Below are 12,112 nucleotides of genomic sequence, written 5' to 3'. Positions count from 1 at the left end.
AAATAGTGCATGGCCTACACACAAAACTTACCCAGAAAGACTATAAGATTTTAACATGTATAGTTTGGAGCAGAGAAGGGAAAGGGGGGCATGATAGAAACTTACAAATATACAAAGGGTTTTACCTAAGGTAGGTTCAGGATGGAGACATTCTTCAAAGGAAGAGAGGTATTAGAACATGAGGACATACACTGAGACTGGAGGGAGCACGGTTCAGGGGAAATGTAAAGAAAAATTACTTCGCAGAGAGGGTAGTGAATAAGTGGAACAGCTTCCTGTCAGAGGTGGTAGAGGCTAAGACAGAAGAACAATTTTAACATGCTTGGGATAGGCATATTAATAGCCTTACAAAGAACTAAGGATCAAATAGCGTTGAAATTATCTAAAGGATAAAAAAAATGGGCAGACTAGATGGGCCAAGTGGTTCTTATCTGCCGTCAAATTCTATATTTCTATCTCAAATGGCATTACCTAGCCTTGGTAAAATGCCTAATACCCCACATCTGTGATGAGCCCATAATAAGCTGCATTTTGATTAAACCCTATCTCTTTGATTGAAACATACTGTATATAAGCTGCTAGGAAATCAGCTTACAATAATAAATGGCCAGCGGTTTGTGCTGGCCTGAAGTATCACTTTGGATTACCACAGACTGCTATGTCATCACTGGCCCTATAAAAACCATCAGCACTGAGCTGCATTGGCTGTAATGACTGAAGCTTACATTTATTTGTCCTAAGTTTTATGGTATTGCCTGTATTTTATTCTTTTCAGATATATGTCACAATTCAGGGAGTCTGTGAAAATTGAGGAGCACAAGAATAAAGCTGCCCACAAAACCATGGGCACAGCCAAAGCAGAGGTGCCCTCACCAAAGGAATACCTTCAGAAACACACCAAGGAAGCAATGCTGGCACAAAGTAAGTCTTCATGCCTCAATCAGGACACCTGTAGCGATCTATCGGGGACGGGTGACAAAATGGCATATTATTCTCCTGTAGCTAAAGGCCTGATTCAGAGGCACAGTGATTGAATAGCGATAGCACAGAGGATTTATTTGCAAACTGAGCGTTAAGTAGTCAGCATTTGGGGTAGGTAATGGGGGTAGCTAGAAAACGCAGGTGTGTCGGGACCATACTTGCCTGCTCTCCGGCAAGTTGCGAGAGACTCTCATGTTTTTTCAGGCAGTCCCCCGCACCCACGGAAGAATGGCCGAATCTCCCGCATCCTGTCCTCTTCCTAGTGATGTGGACAGGATCCACCTCCTCCCCAAGGACCCGCGAATCGTGGCATCTTGCCATGACAGGGGCGGGGCTTAGTGAGGAGACAGCCCGGCCCCGCTCCCTAAAGTGTCCTGCAGTATCTCCTCTCCAGTCTTCTACCAGAGAGGAGACCATGAAAGTAGGTAAGTGTCGTTTTCTGGACGTGCTGGTCAGCCACTGCTGCCAAATAGTATGTAGCTGGAGAGGGCCTGGAGTCTTAGGAGAGACGCTCAGTCTGAGACAGCTAAGTGTTGCTCAAAGGTCTGATGGTGTGTCCGATGTTCCTGATGCTTTCACTTATGCATGTGAGCAGTGAATGTGAGATGCAGACTGTGAGCGTCTCTGTGCACAAGACTGTGTCTGAGCCATCAACATACTTTCTGCAGCGGGGTACACTGGTATTCCACAGGGAATAACATCGGGGTGTAGAGTTGGATCTTGATCAAATCTAACTCTCTCTGCACATGTTATATCTGCCTCCCCTGCAGTGCACATGGTTTTGCCCAACTGCTAACAAAATTCCTAATGCGATCAACTCAGAATTACCCCCTTTGTTAGCAGATGGGCAAAACCATGTGCACCGCATGGGGGGTGGGGCAGATATAACATTTGCAGAGAGAGTTAGATTTGGGTGGGGTGTGTTCAAACTGAAATCTAAATTGCAGTGTAAAGATGAAGCAGACAGTATTTACCATGCACAGAACAATATAACCCACCCAAATCAAACCCTCTGCACATGTTATATCTGCCGCACCTGCAGTGCACATGGGCCCTCATTCCGAGTTGATTGCTCGCTAGCTACTTTTTGCAGCCCAAGGGGGAGTGTATTTTCGCTTTGCAAGTATGCGATCGCATGTGCAGGCGAGCGGTACAAAAACATTTTGTGCAAAACAAGACCAGCCCTGTAGTTACAGTACACATGGTTTTGCCCATCTGCTAACAAAGTTGCTGCTACGATCAGGTCTTAATTAGGCCCCTAGTGTAAATACTAATGTAAAATAAACATATAATGTTACTTACCACTCATTGCCTGTTTAACTTTCTTGTAAACAACAAGAAAGTGCATTTTTTGACTCCACAGGGAGACCCCACAGGTGCTTGGCGGAAGATAAGAAACGCCCCCCAGTACCACTCCGAACAGAGCAGCCAATCATGGGAGTGCAGACTAACAAAAGCTTCATCACAACCAATGTGGCTGAGGCTGTTATGGCTGTGCCTAAGAAGCCACAGCCCATCTATGTGGACAACAAAAAGGGAGACAAACATCTGCTGGAAACATCTGGACTTGTTCCTAAGTACATCAAGAGGAAGGTAATATTGCTGGGGAGCCTTAGAGGTTATGACAGCAGGAAACAGCTCGTCATTTATATAATGTTAGGAACAATCTGAAGATGACATGCATGTGTATGCTTACTGCAGCTGTAACAGATACTACGGAAGCCCCACATTGCATGATCTTCTGTTACTGTTAAATATCAATCACATGTCATGTATCAGTTCTGTTGCTAGTATGCTTTGTACAGGAACTGTGCCCCGGCTGCTTTATTAGCTTTAAACTCAATATAAAGCACACACACATGGTATACAATTAGCCCCGTAAGCAGAGTTGGACAGGTCCATAGGGGTACAGGGAAAACCACCACTGCCCAAGGGCCCACCTTCTCCTCTAGGGTCAGGTTCTAGACTGTGCACTTGAATTATACATAATACATATGTTACCTTATACTGCACAGGACTATGGTGTATTATCTACAGTGCATTGCTGTTATTAATCTGGTACATTATCAGGCATGCACTAGGAGTATTCTCTCTCTCTCTCTCTATCTATATATATATATATATATATATATATATATATATATATATATATTTCTCTGACGTCCTAGTGGATGCTGGGGACTCCGTAAGGACCATGGGGAATAGCGGCTCCGCAGGAGACTGGGCACAAAAGTAAAGCTTTAGAACTACCTGGTGTGCACTGGCTCCTCCCCCTATGACCCTCCTCCAAGCCTCAGTTAGATTTTTGTGCCCGAACGAGAAGGGTGCACACTAGGTGGCTCTCCTGAGCTGCTTAGTGAAAAGTTTAGTTTTAGGTTTTTTATGTTCAGTGAGACCTGCTGGCAACAGGCTCACTGCATCGAGGGACTAAGGGGAGAAGAAGCGAACTCACCTGCGTGCAGAGTGGATTGGGCTTCTTAGGCTACTGGACATTAGCTCCAGAGGGACCGATCACAGGCCCAGCCATGGATAGGTCTCAGAGCCGCGCCGCCGGCCCCCTTACAGAGCCAGAAGACAGAAGAGGTCCGGAAAATCGGCGGCAGAAGACGTCCTGTCTTCAACAAGGTAGCGCACAGCACTGCAGCTGTGCGCCATTGCTCTCAGCACACTTCACACTCCGGTCACTGAGGGTGCAGGGCGCTGGGGGGGGGGGGCGCCCTGAGACGCAATAAAAACACCTTGGATGGCAAAAAATGCATCACATATAGCTCCTGGGCTATATGGATGAATTTAACCCCTGCCAGAATACACAGAAAAACGGGAGATAAGGCCGCCGAGAAGGGGGCGGAGCCTATCTCCTCAGCACACTGGCGCCATTTTCCCTCACAGCTCCGTTGGAGGGAAGCTCCCTGGCTCTCCCCTGCAGTCACTACACTACAGAAAGGGTTAAAAAAGAGAGGGGGGCACTAATTACGCGCAGTATTAAAAATACAGCAGCTATAAGGGGAAAAACACTTATATAAGGTTATCCCTGTATATATATAGCGCTCTGGTGTGTGCTGGCAAACTCTCCCTCTGTCTCCCCAAAGGGCTAGTGGGGTCCTGTCCTCTATCAGAGCATTCCCTGTGTGTGTGCTGTTTGTCGGTACGTTTGTGTCGACATGTATGAGGAGAAAAATGATGTGGAGACGGAGCAGATTGCCTGTAATAGTGATGTCACCCCCTAGGGGGTCGACATCTGAGTGGATGAACTGTTGGAAGGAATTACGTGACAGTGTCAGCTCTGTATAAAAGACAGTGGTTGACATGAGACAGCCGGCTACTCAGCTTGTGCCTGTCCAGACGTCTTATAGGCCGTCAGGGGCTCTAAAGCGCCCGTTACCTCAGATGGCAGATATAGACGCCGACACGGATACTGACTCCAGTGTCGACGGTGAAGAGACAAATGTGACTTCCAGTAGGGCCACACGTTACATGATTGAGGCAATGAAAAATGTTTTACACATTTCTGATAATACGAGTACCACCAAAAACGGGTATTATGTTCAGTGAGGAAAAACTACCTGTAGTTTTCCTGAATCTGAGAAATTAAATGAGGTGTGTGATGATGCGTGGTATTCCCCCGATAACAACTGATAATTTCTAAAATGTTATTGGCATTATATCCTTTCCCGCCAGAGGTTAGGGTGCGTTGGGAAACACCCCCTAGGGTGGATAAAGCGCTCACACGCTTGTAAGAACAAGGGCTCTACCCTCTCCTGAGATGGCTGCCCTTAAGGATCCTGCTGATAGAAAGCAGGAGGGTATCCTAAAATGTATTTACACACATACTGGTGTTATACTGCGACCAGCAATCGCCTCAGCCTGGATGTGCAGTGCTGGGTTGGCGTGGTCGGATTCCCTGACTGAAAATATTGATACCCTAGATAGGGACAGTATATTATTGCCTATAGAGCATTTAAAAGATGCATTTCTATATATGCGTGATGCACAGCGGAATATTTGCCGACTGGCATCAAGTCTAAGTGCTTTGTCCATTTCTGCCAGTAGAGGGTTATAGACACGACAGTGGTCAGGTGATGCGGATTCCAAACGGCATTTGGAAGTATTGCCTTATTAAGGGGAGGAGTTATTTGGGGTCGGTCTTTCAGACCTGGTAGCCACGGCAACAGCTGGGAAATCCACGTTTGTACCCCAGGTCGCCTCTCAACATAAGAAGACGCCGTATTATCAGGCGCAGTCCTTTCGTGGGCAAGCGGGCAAAAGGTTCCTCATTTCTGCCCCGTGACAGAGGGAGAGGAAAAAGGCTGCAGAAATCAGCCAGTTCCCAGGAACAGAAGCCCTCTCCCGCCTCTGCCAAGCCCTCAGTATGACGCTGGGGCTTTACAAGCAGAATCAGGCACGGTGGGGGCCCGTCTCAATGAATTTCAGCGCGCAGTGGGCTCACTCGCAATTAGACCCCTGGATCCTTCAGGTGATATCTCAGGGGTACAAATTGGAATTCGAGACGTCTCCCCCTCACCGTTTCCTAAAGTCGGCTTTACCGATGTCTCCCTCTGACAGGGAGGCAGTTTTGGAAGCCATTCACAAGCTGTATTCCCAGCAGGTGATAATCAAGGTACCCCTCCTGCAACAGGGAACGGGGTATTATTCCACACTGTTGTGGTACCGAAGCCGGACAGCTCGGTGAGACCGATTCTAAATCTAAAATCTTGAACACTTACATACGGAGGTTCAAATTCAAGATTGAGTCACTCAGAGCAGTGATTGCGAACCTGGAAGAAGGGGACTACATGATGTCTCGGGACATCAAGGATGCTTACCTTCATGTCCCAATTTACCCTTCTCACCAAGGGTACCTCAGGTTTGTGGTACAGAACTGTCACTATCAGTTTCAGACGCTGCCGTATGGATGGTCCACGGCACCCCGGGTCTTTACCAAGGTAATGGCCGAAATGATGATACTCTTTCGAAGGAAGGGAATTTTAGTTATCCCTTACTTGGACGATTCCCTGATAAGGGTAAGATCCAGGGAACAGTTGGAGGTCGGTGTAGCACTATCTCAGGTAGTGTTGCGGCAGCACGATTGGATTCTCAATATTCCAAAATCGCAGCTGATTCCGACGACTCGTCTTCTGTTCCTAGGGATGATCCTGGACACAGTCCAGAAAAAGGTGTTTCTCTCGGAGGAGAAAGTCAGGGAGTTATCCGAGCTAGTCGGGAACCTCCTATAACCGAGCCAAGTCTCAGTACATCAATGAAAGGGTTCTGGGAAAAATGGTGGCTTCCTACGAAGCAATCCCATTCGGCAGATTCCACGCAAGAACTTTCCAGTGGGACCTGCTGGACAAATGGTCCGGGTCGCATCTTCAGATGCATCAGCGGATAACCCTGTCACCAAGCACAAGGGTGTCTCTCCTGTGGTGGTTGCAGAGTGCTCATCTTCTAGAGGGCCGCAGATTCGACATTCAGGACTGGGTCCTGGTGACCACGGATGCCAGCCTGCGAGGCTGGGGAGCAGTCACACAGGGAAGGAATTTCCAGAGCTTATAGTCAAGCCTGGAGACATCACTTCACATAAATATCCTGAAGCTAAGGGCCATTTACAATGCTCTAAGCTCAGCAAGACCTCTGCTTCAAGGTCACCCGGAGTTGATCCATTCGGACAACATCACGGCAGTCACCCACGTAAACAGACAGGGTGACACAAGAAGCAGGAGGGCAAGGCAGAAGCTGCAAGGATTCTTCGCTGGGCGGAAAATCATGTGATAGCACTGTCAGCAGTATTCATTCCGGGAGTGGACAACTGGGAAGCAGACTTCCTCAGCAGACACGACCCCCACCCGGGAGAGTGGGGACTTCACCCAGAAGTCTTCCACATGTTTATAAAACTCGACAAGTATTGCGCCAGATCAAGGGACCCTCAGGCAATAGCTGTAGACGCTCTGGTAACACAGTGGGTGTACCAGTCAGTGTATGTGTTCCCTCCTCTGCCTCTCATACCCAAGGTACTGAGAATTATAAGATGGAGAGGAGTAAGCACTATATTCGTGGCTCCGGATTGGCCAAGAAGGACTTGGTAACCGGAACTTCAAGAGATGCTCACGGAGGATCCGTGGCCTCTACCTCTAAGAAGGGACCTGCTCCAGCAAGGACCCTGTCTGTTCCAAGACTTACCGCGGCTGCGTTTGACGGCATGGCGGTTGAACGCCGGATCCTGAAGGAGAAAGGCATTCCGGATGAAGTCATTCCTATCCTGATCAAAGCCAGGAAAGATATAACCGCAAAACATTATCACCGCATTTGGCGAAAATATGTTGCGTGGTGCGAGGCCAGTAAGGCCCCGACGGAGGAATTTTCAACTAGGTCGATTCCTACATTTCCTGCAAACAGGAGTGTCTATGGGCCTGAAATGGGGGTCCATTAAGGTTCAAATTTCGGCCCTGTCAATTTTCTTCCAAAAAGAACTAGCTTCAGTCCCTGAAGTTCAGACGTTTGTGAAAGGGGTACTGTATATACAGCCTCCTTTTGTGCCTCCAGTGGCACCTTGGGATCTAAATGTAGTTTTTGGGTTCCAAAAGTCACATTGGTTTGAACCACTTAAATATGTGGAGTTAAAATATCTCACATGGAAAGTGGTCATGCTGTTGGCCCTGGCCTGGGCCAGGTGCGTGTCAGAATTGGCGGCTTTATCCTGTAAAAGCCCTCATCTGATTTTCCATTCGGACAGGGCGGAATTGAAGACTTGTCCTCAGTTTCTCCCTAAGGTGGTTTTCAGCGTTTCACCTGAATCAACCTATTGTGGTGCCTGCGGCTACTAGGGACTTGGAGGACTCCAAGTTGCTAGACGTTGTCAGGGCCCTGGAAATATAGGTTTCCAGGACGGCTGGAGTCAGAAAATCTGACTCGTTGTTTATTCTGTATGCACCCAACAAGCTGGGTGCTCCTGCTTCTAAGCAGACTATTGCTCGTTGGATTTGTAGTACAATTCAGCTTGCACATTCTGTGGCAGGCCTGCCACAGCCAAAATCTGTAAAAGCCCATTCCACAAGGAAGGTGGGCTCATCTTGGGCGGCTGCCCGAGGGGTCTCGGCTTTACAACTTTGCCGAGCAGCTACTTGGTCAGGAGCAAATACGTTTGTAAAATTCTACAAATTTGATACCCTGGCTGAGGAGGACCTGGAGTTCTCTCAATTGGTGCTGCAGAGTCATCCGCACTCTCCCGCCCGTTTGGGAGCTTTGGTATAATCCCCATGGTCCTTACGGAGTCCCCAGCATCCACTAGGACGTCAGAGAAAATAAGAATTTACTTACCGATAATTCTATTTCTCGTAGTCCGTAGTGGATGCTGGGCGCCCATCCCAAGTGCGGATTGTCTGCAATACTTGTACATAGTTATTGTTACCAAAAAATCGGGTTATTGCTGTAGTGAGCCATCTTTTCTAGAGGCTCCTCTGTTATCATGCTGTTAACTGGGTTTAGATTACAAGTTATATGGTGTGATTGGTGTGGCTGGTATGAGTCTTACCCGGGATTCAAAATCCTTCCTTATTGTGTACGCTCGTCCGGGCACAGTATCCTAACTGAGGCTTGGAGGAGGGTCATAGGGGGAGGAGCCAGTACACACCAGGTAGTTCTAAAGCTTTACTTTTGTGCCCAGTCTCCTGCGGAGCCGCTATTCCCCATGGTCCTTACGGAGTCCCCAGCATCCACTACGGACTACGAGAAATAGAATTATCGGTAAGTAAATTCTTATTTTTTATATATATATATATATATATATATATATATATATATATTATCAAGGGGCCCAGACCATGCAATGGTTAGGTAAGTCAATATGCTGTCTGGCCACACCCCCTCTGGAGACTGGCCACTCCCCTAAGCATGGTCCTCTAACACAGCATTCCCCTGGTGGGCCCTTCATGCCCCAGTCTGACACTGCCCGTAAGCCAGCAGTTATCGGGGATTTTTTTTTAATCTGCCCGTTTTTTTGCACAAAATTTTTTCGTTGCCAATTGGATAACCCCCACAGAGTAGTAATCGTACAAAAACATCTGCTGCGTATAATCAGGGCCATAAAGAGCCATGCAGGGCCCCTGTACTGGCATGGAGGCGTGGCTCCTAAAAATCAATTACATAAAAAAATGATAAAAGTTTGCCGCCTCGCACGGTCCACAGGAGGCACCATTCAAATCCAGGGGGATTGCTTGGACATCGGTATGTATGGCATAATTGAATTAATCAGATTATGATTACTAATTATTGTATCATTGACTCTTAAGGATTATGGTTCCACTCCAGAGTACCTAGTAAAGAGAAATGAAGAAGTAAGGAAAGCGCAAGAGGAATATGATGCTTACATAAAACAACGTCTTAAGATGGGCGCCATGAAGCAGCTTTCTGAGGAGGAGAGGCAGAGTATGCTGGAGGTAATGATAACGTTATCCACAGAGAAGACTGAGGCCAGTATCCGCACTATAGATATCACACTGATGTTAAGTGCTATGATAGCAATACAGATTTCGCTTACGTCCTAGAGGATGCTGGGGACTCCGTAAGGACCATGGGGATAGACGGGCTCCGCAGGAGACATGGGTACTTTAAGAAAGACTTTAGGTATGGGTGTGCACTGGCTTCTCCCTCTATGCCCCTCCTCCAGACCTCAGTTTACTACTGTGCCCAGAGGAGACTGGGTGCATTACAGGGAGCTCTCCAGAGTTTCCTGTCAGAAAGTATTTTGTTAGGTCTTTTATTTTCTGGGAGCCTGCTGGCAACAGACTCCCTGCATCGAGGGACTGAGAGGAGAGAAGCAGTCCTACTTCTGTGAGTTTCAAGGCTCTGCTTGTTAGGCTACTGGACACCATTAGCTCCAGACGGATCGGTACGCAGGTCTCACCCTCGCCGTCCGTCCCAGAGCCGCGCCGCCGTCCTCCTCACAGAGCCGGAAGATAGAAGCCGGGTGAGTATGAGAAGAAAAGAAGACTTCAAAGGCGGCAGAAGACTTCATGATCTTCACTGAGGTAACGCACAGCGGTGAAGCTGTGCGCCATTGGTCCCATACACCTCACACACGGCAGTCACTGTAAGGGCGCAGGGGGGGCGCCCTGGGCAGCATATAAACCTCTTTCTGGCAAAAATAGACATATATACAGTTGGGCACTGTATATATAATGAGCCCCAGCCAGTTTCAGTATATTTGAGCGGGACAGAAGCCCGCTGCCGAGGGGGCGGGGCTTCTCCCTCAGCACTCACCAGCGCCATTTTCTCCACAGCACAGCGCTGAGAGGAAGCTCCCCGGACTCTCCCCTGCTTAACCACGGTGAAAGAGGGTTTTGAAGAAGGGGGGGCACATAATTTGGCGCATTTCTACATGTACAAACAGCGCTACTGGGTAAACATATATTTATATAGTGTTTTTTCCTGGGTCATATAGCGCTGGGTGTGTGCTGGTATACTCTCTCTCTGTCTCTCCAAAGGGCCTTGTGGGGGAACTGTCTTCAGATAAGAGGATTCCCTGAGTGTGTGGTGTGTCGGTACGCGTGTGTCGACATGTCTGAGGTAAAAGGCTTTCAGGGGGAGGAGGAGGAGAGAATGAGTGTGGTATCTCCGTCGACAACGCCGACACCTGACTGGATGGATATGCGGAAGGTTTTAAGTGCTAATGTAAATTTATTGCACAAAAGATTAGACAAAGCTGAAGCTAGGGAACAGCCAGGGAGTCAACCCATGTCTGTCCCTATGTCGCAGGTACCTTCGGGGTCTCAAAAGCGCCCACTATCCCAAATTTTAGACACAGATACCGACACGGATTCTGACTCCAGTGTCGACTACGATGATGCAAAATTACAGCCAAAAGTGGCTAAATGTATTCGATATATGATCATTGCAATAAAAGATGTTTTGCATATCACAGAGGAACCCCCTGTCCCTGACATGAGGGTACACATGTATAAGGGGAAGAAACCTGAGGTAACCTTTCTCCCCTCACATGAGTTGAATGAATTATGTGAAATAGCTTGGGAATCTCCAGACAAAAAACTGCAGATTCCCAAAAGGATTCTTATGGCGTATCTTTTCCCGCCAACGGACAGGATACGGTGGGAATCCTCCCCTAAGGTGGATAAGGCATTAACACGCTTATCCAAAAAGGTAGCGCTGCCATCCCAAGATACGGCTACCCTCAGGGACCCTGCTGACCGCAAGCAGGAGGTTATCTTGAAGTCCATTTACACACATTCTGGTACCTTACTCAGACCGGCGATTGCGTCGGCCTGGGTTTGTAGCGCGGTAGCAGCATGGACAGATACCTTATCAGCGGATATTGAGACCCTAGATAAGGATACCATTTTATTGACCCTGGGGCATATAAAAGATGCGGTCTTATACATGAGAGATGCTCAAAGAGACATTAGTCTACTGGGTTCTAGAATCAACGCGATGTCCATTTCTGCTAGACGAGTCCTATGGACCCGGCAATGGACAGGTGATGCCGACTCAAAGAGGCATATGGAGGTTTTACCTTACAAGGGTGAGGAATTGTTTGGGGAAGGTCTCTCGGACCTGGTCTCCACAGCTACAGCTGGTAAATCAAATTTTCTACCTTATATTCCCTCACAGCCTAAGAAAGCGCCACATTATCAAATGCAGTCCTTTCGATCACAAAGAAACAAGAAAGTACGAGGTGCGTTCTTTTTTGCCAGAGGTAAGTGCAGAGGAAAAAGGCTGCACAACACAGCTAGTTCCCAGGAACAGAAGTCCTCCCCGGCCTCTACAAAATCCACCGCATGACGCTGGGGCTCCGCTACAGGAGTCCGCCCCAGTGGGGGCACGTCTTCGAGTTTTCAGCCACATCAGGGTTCACTCACAAGTGGATCCCTGGGCAATAGAAATTGTTTCCCAGGGTTACAAGCTGGAATTCGAAGAGGTGCCTCCTCGCCGGTTTTTCAAATCGGCTCTACCGACTTCTCCCCCGGAAAGGGAGATAGCGTTAAATGCAATTCACAAATTGTATCTTCAACAGGTGGTGGTCAAGGTTCCCCTGCTTCAACAAGGGAGGGGATATTACTCAACCCTATTTGTGGTCCCGAAACCGGACGGTTCGGTCAGACCCATTTTAAATTTAAAATCC

The 12,112-nt window shown here is 47.9% G+C and overlaps 1 protein-coding gene across 1 annotated transcript in view; it reads left to right on the top strand.

The window, feature by feature from the left end:
* Positions 1–12,112, top strand: part of ENKUR (enkurin, TRPC channel interacting protein) — a 44,008-nt gene that overhangs the window by 14,954 nt on the left and 16,942 nt on the right. Inside the window, exons 2-4 of the mRNA XM_063921631.1 lie at positions 776–921; positions 2,321–2,574; positions 9,267–9,413. Of these exons, the coding sequence (XP_063777701.1) occupies positions 776–921; positions 2,321–2,574; positions 9,267–9,413 (547 nt within the window). The remainder of the gene's footprint in view (positions 1–775; positions 922–2,320; positions 2,575–9,266; positions 9,414–12,112) is intronic.

The sequence above is a fragment of the Pseudophryne corroboree genome, chromosome 5 (genome assembly GCF_028390025.1).
Source record: "Pseudophryne corroboree isolate aPseCor3 chromosome 5, aPseCor3.hap2, whole genome shotgun sequence".
Lineage (NCBI taxonomy): Eukaryota > Metazoa > Chordata > Amphibia > Anura > Myobatrachidae > Pseudophryne > Pseudophryne corroboree.
This window is presented reverse-complemented; position numbering and strand designations above follow the sequence as displayed.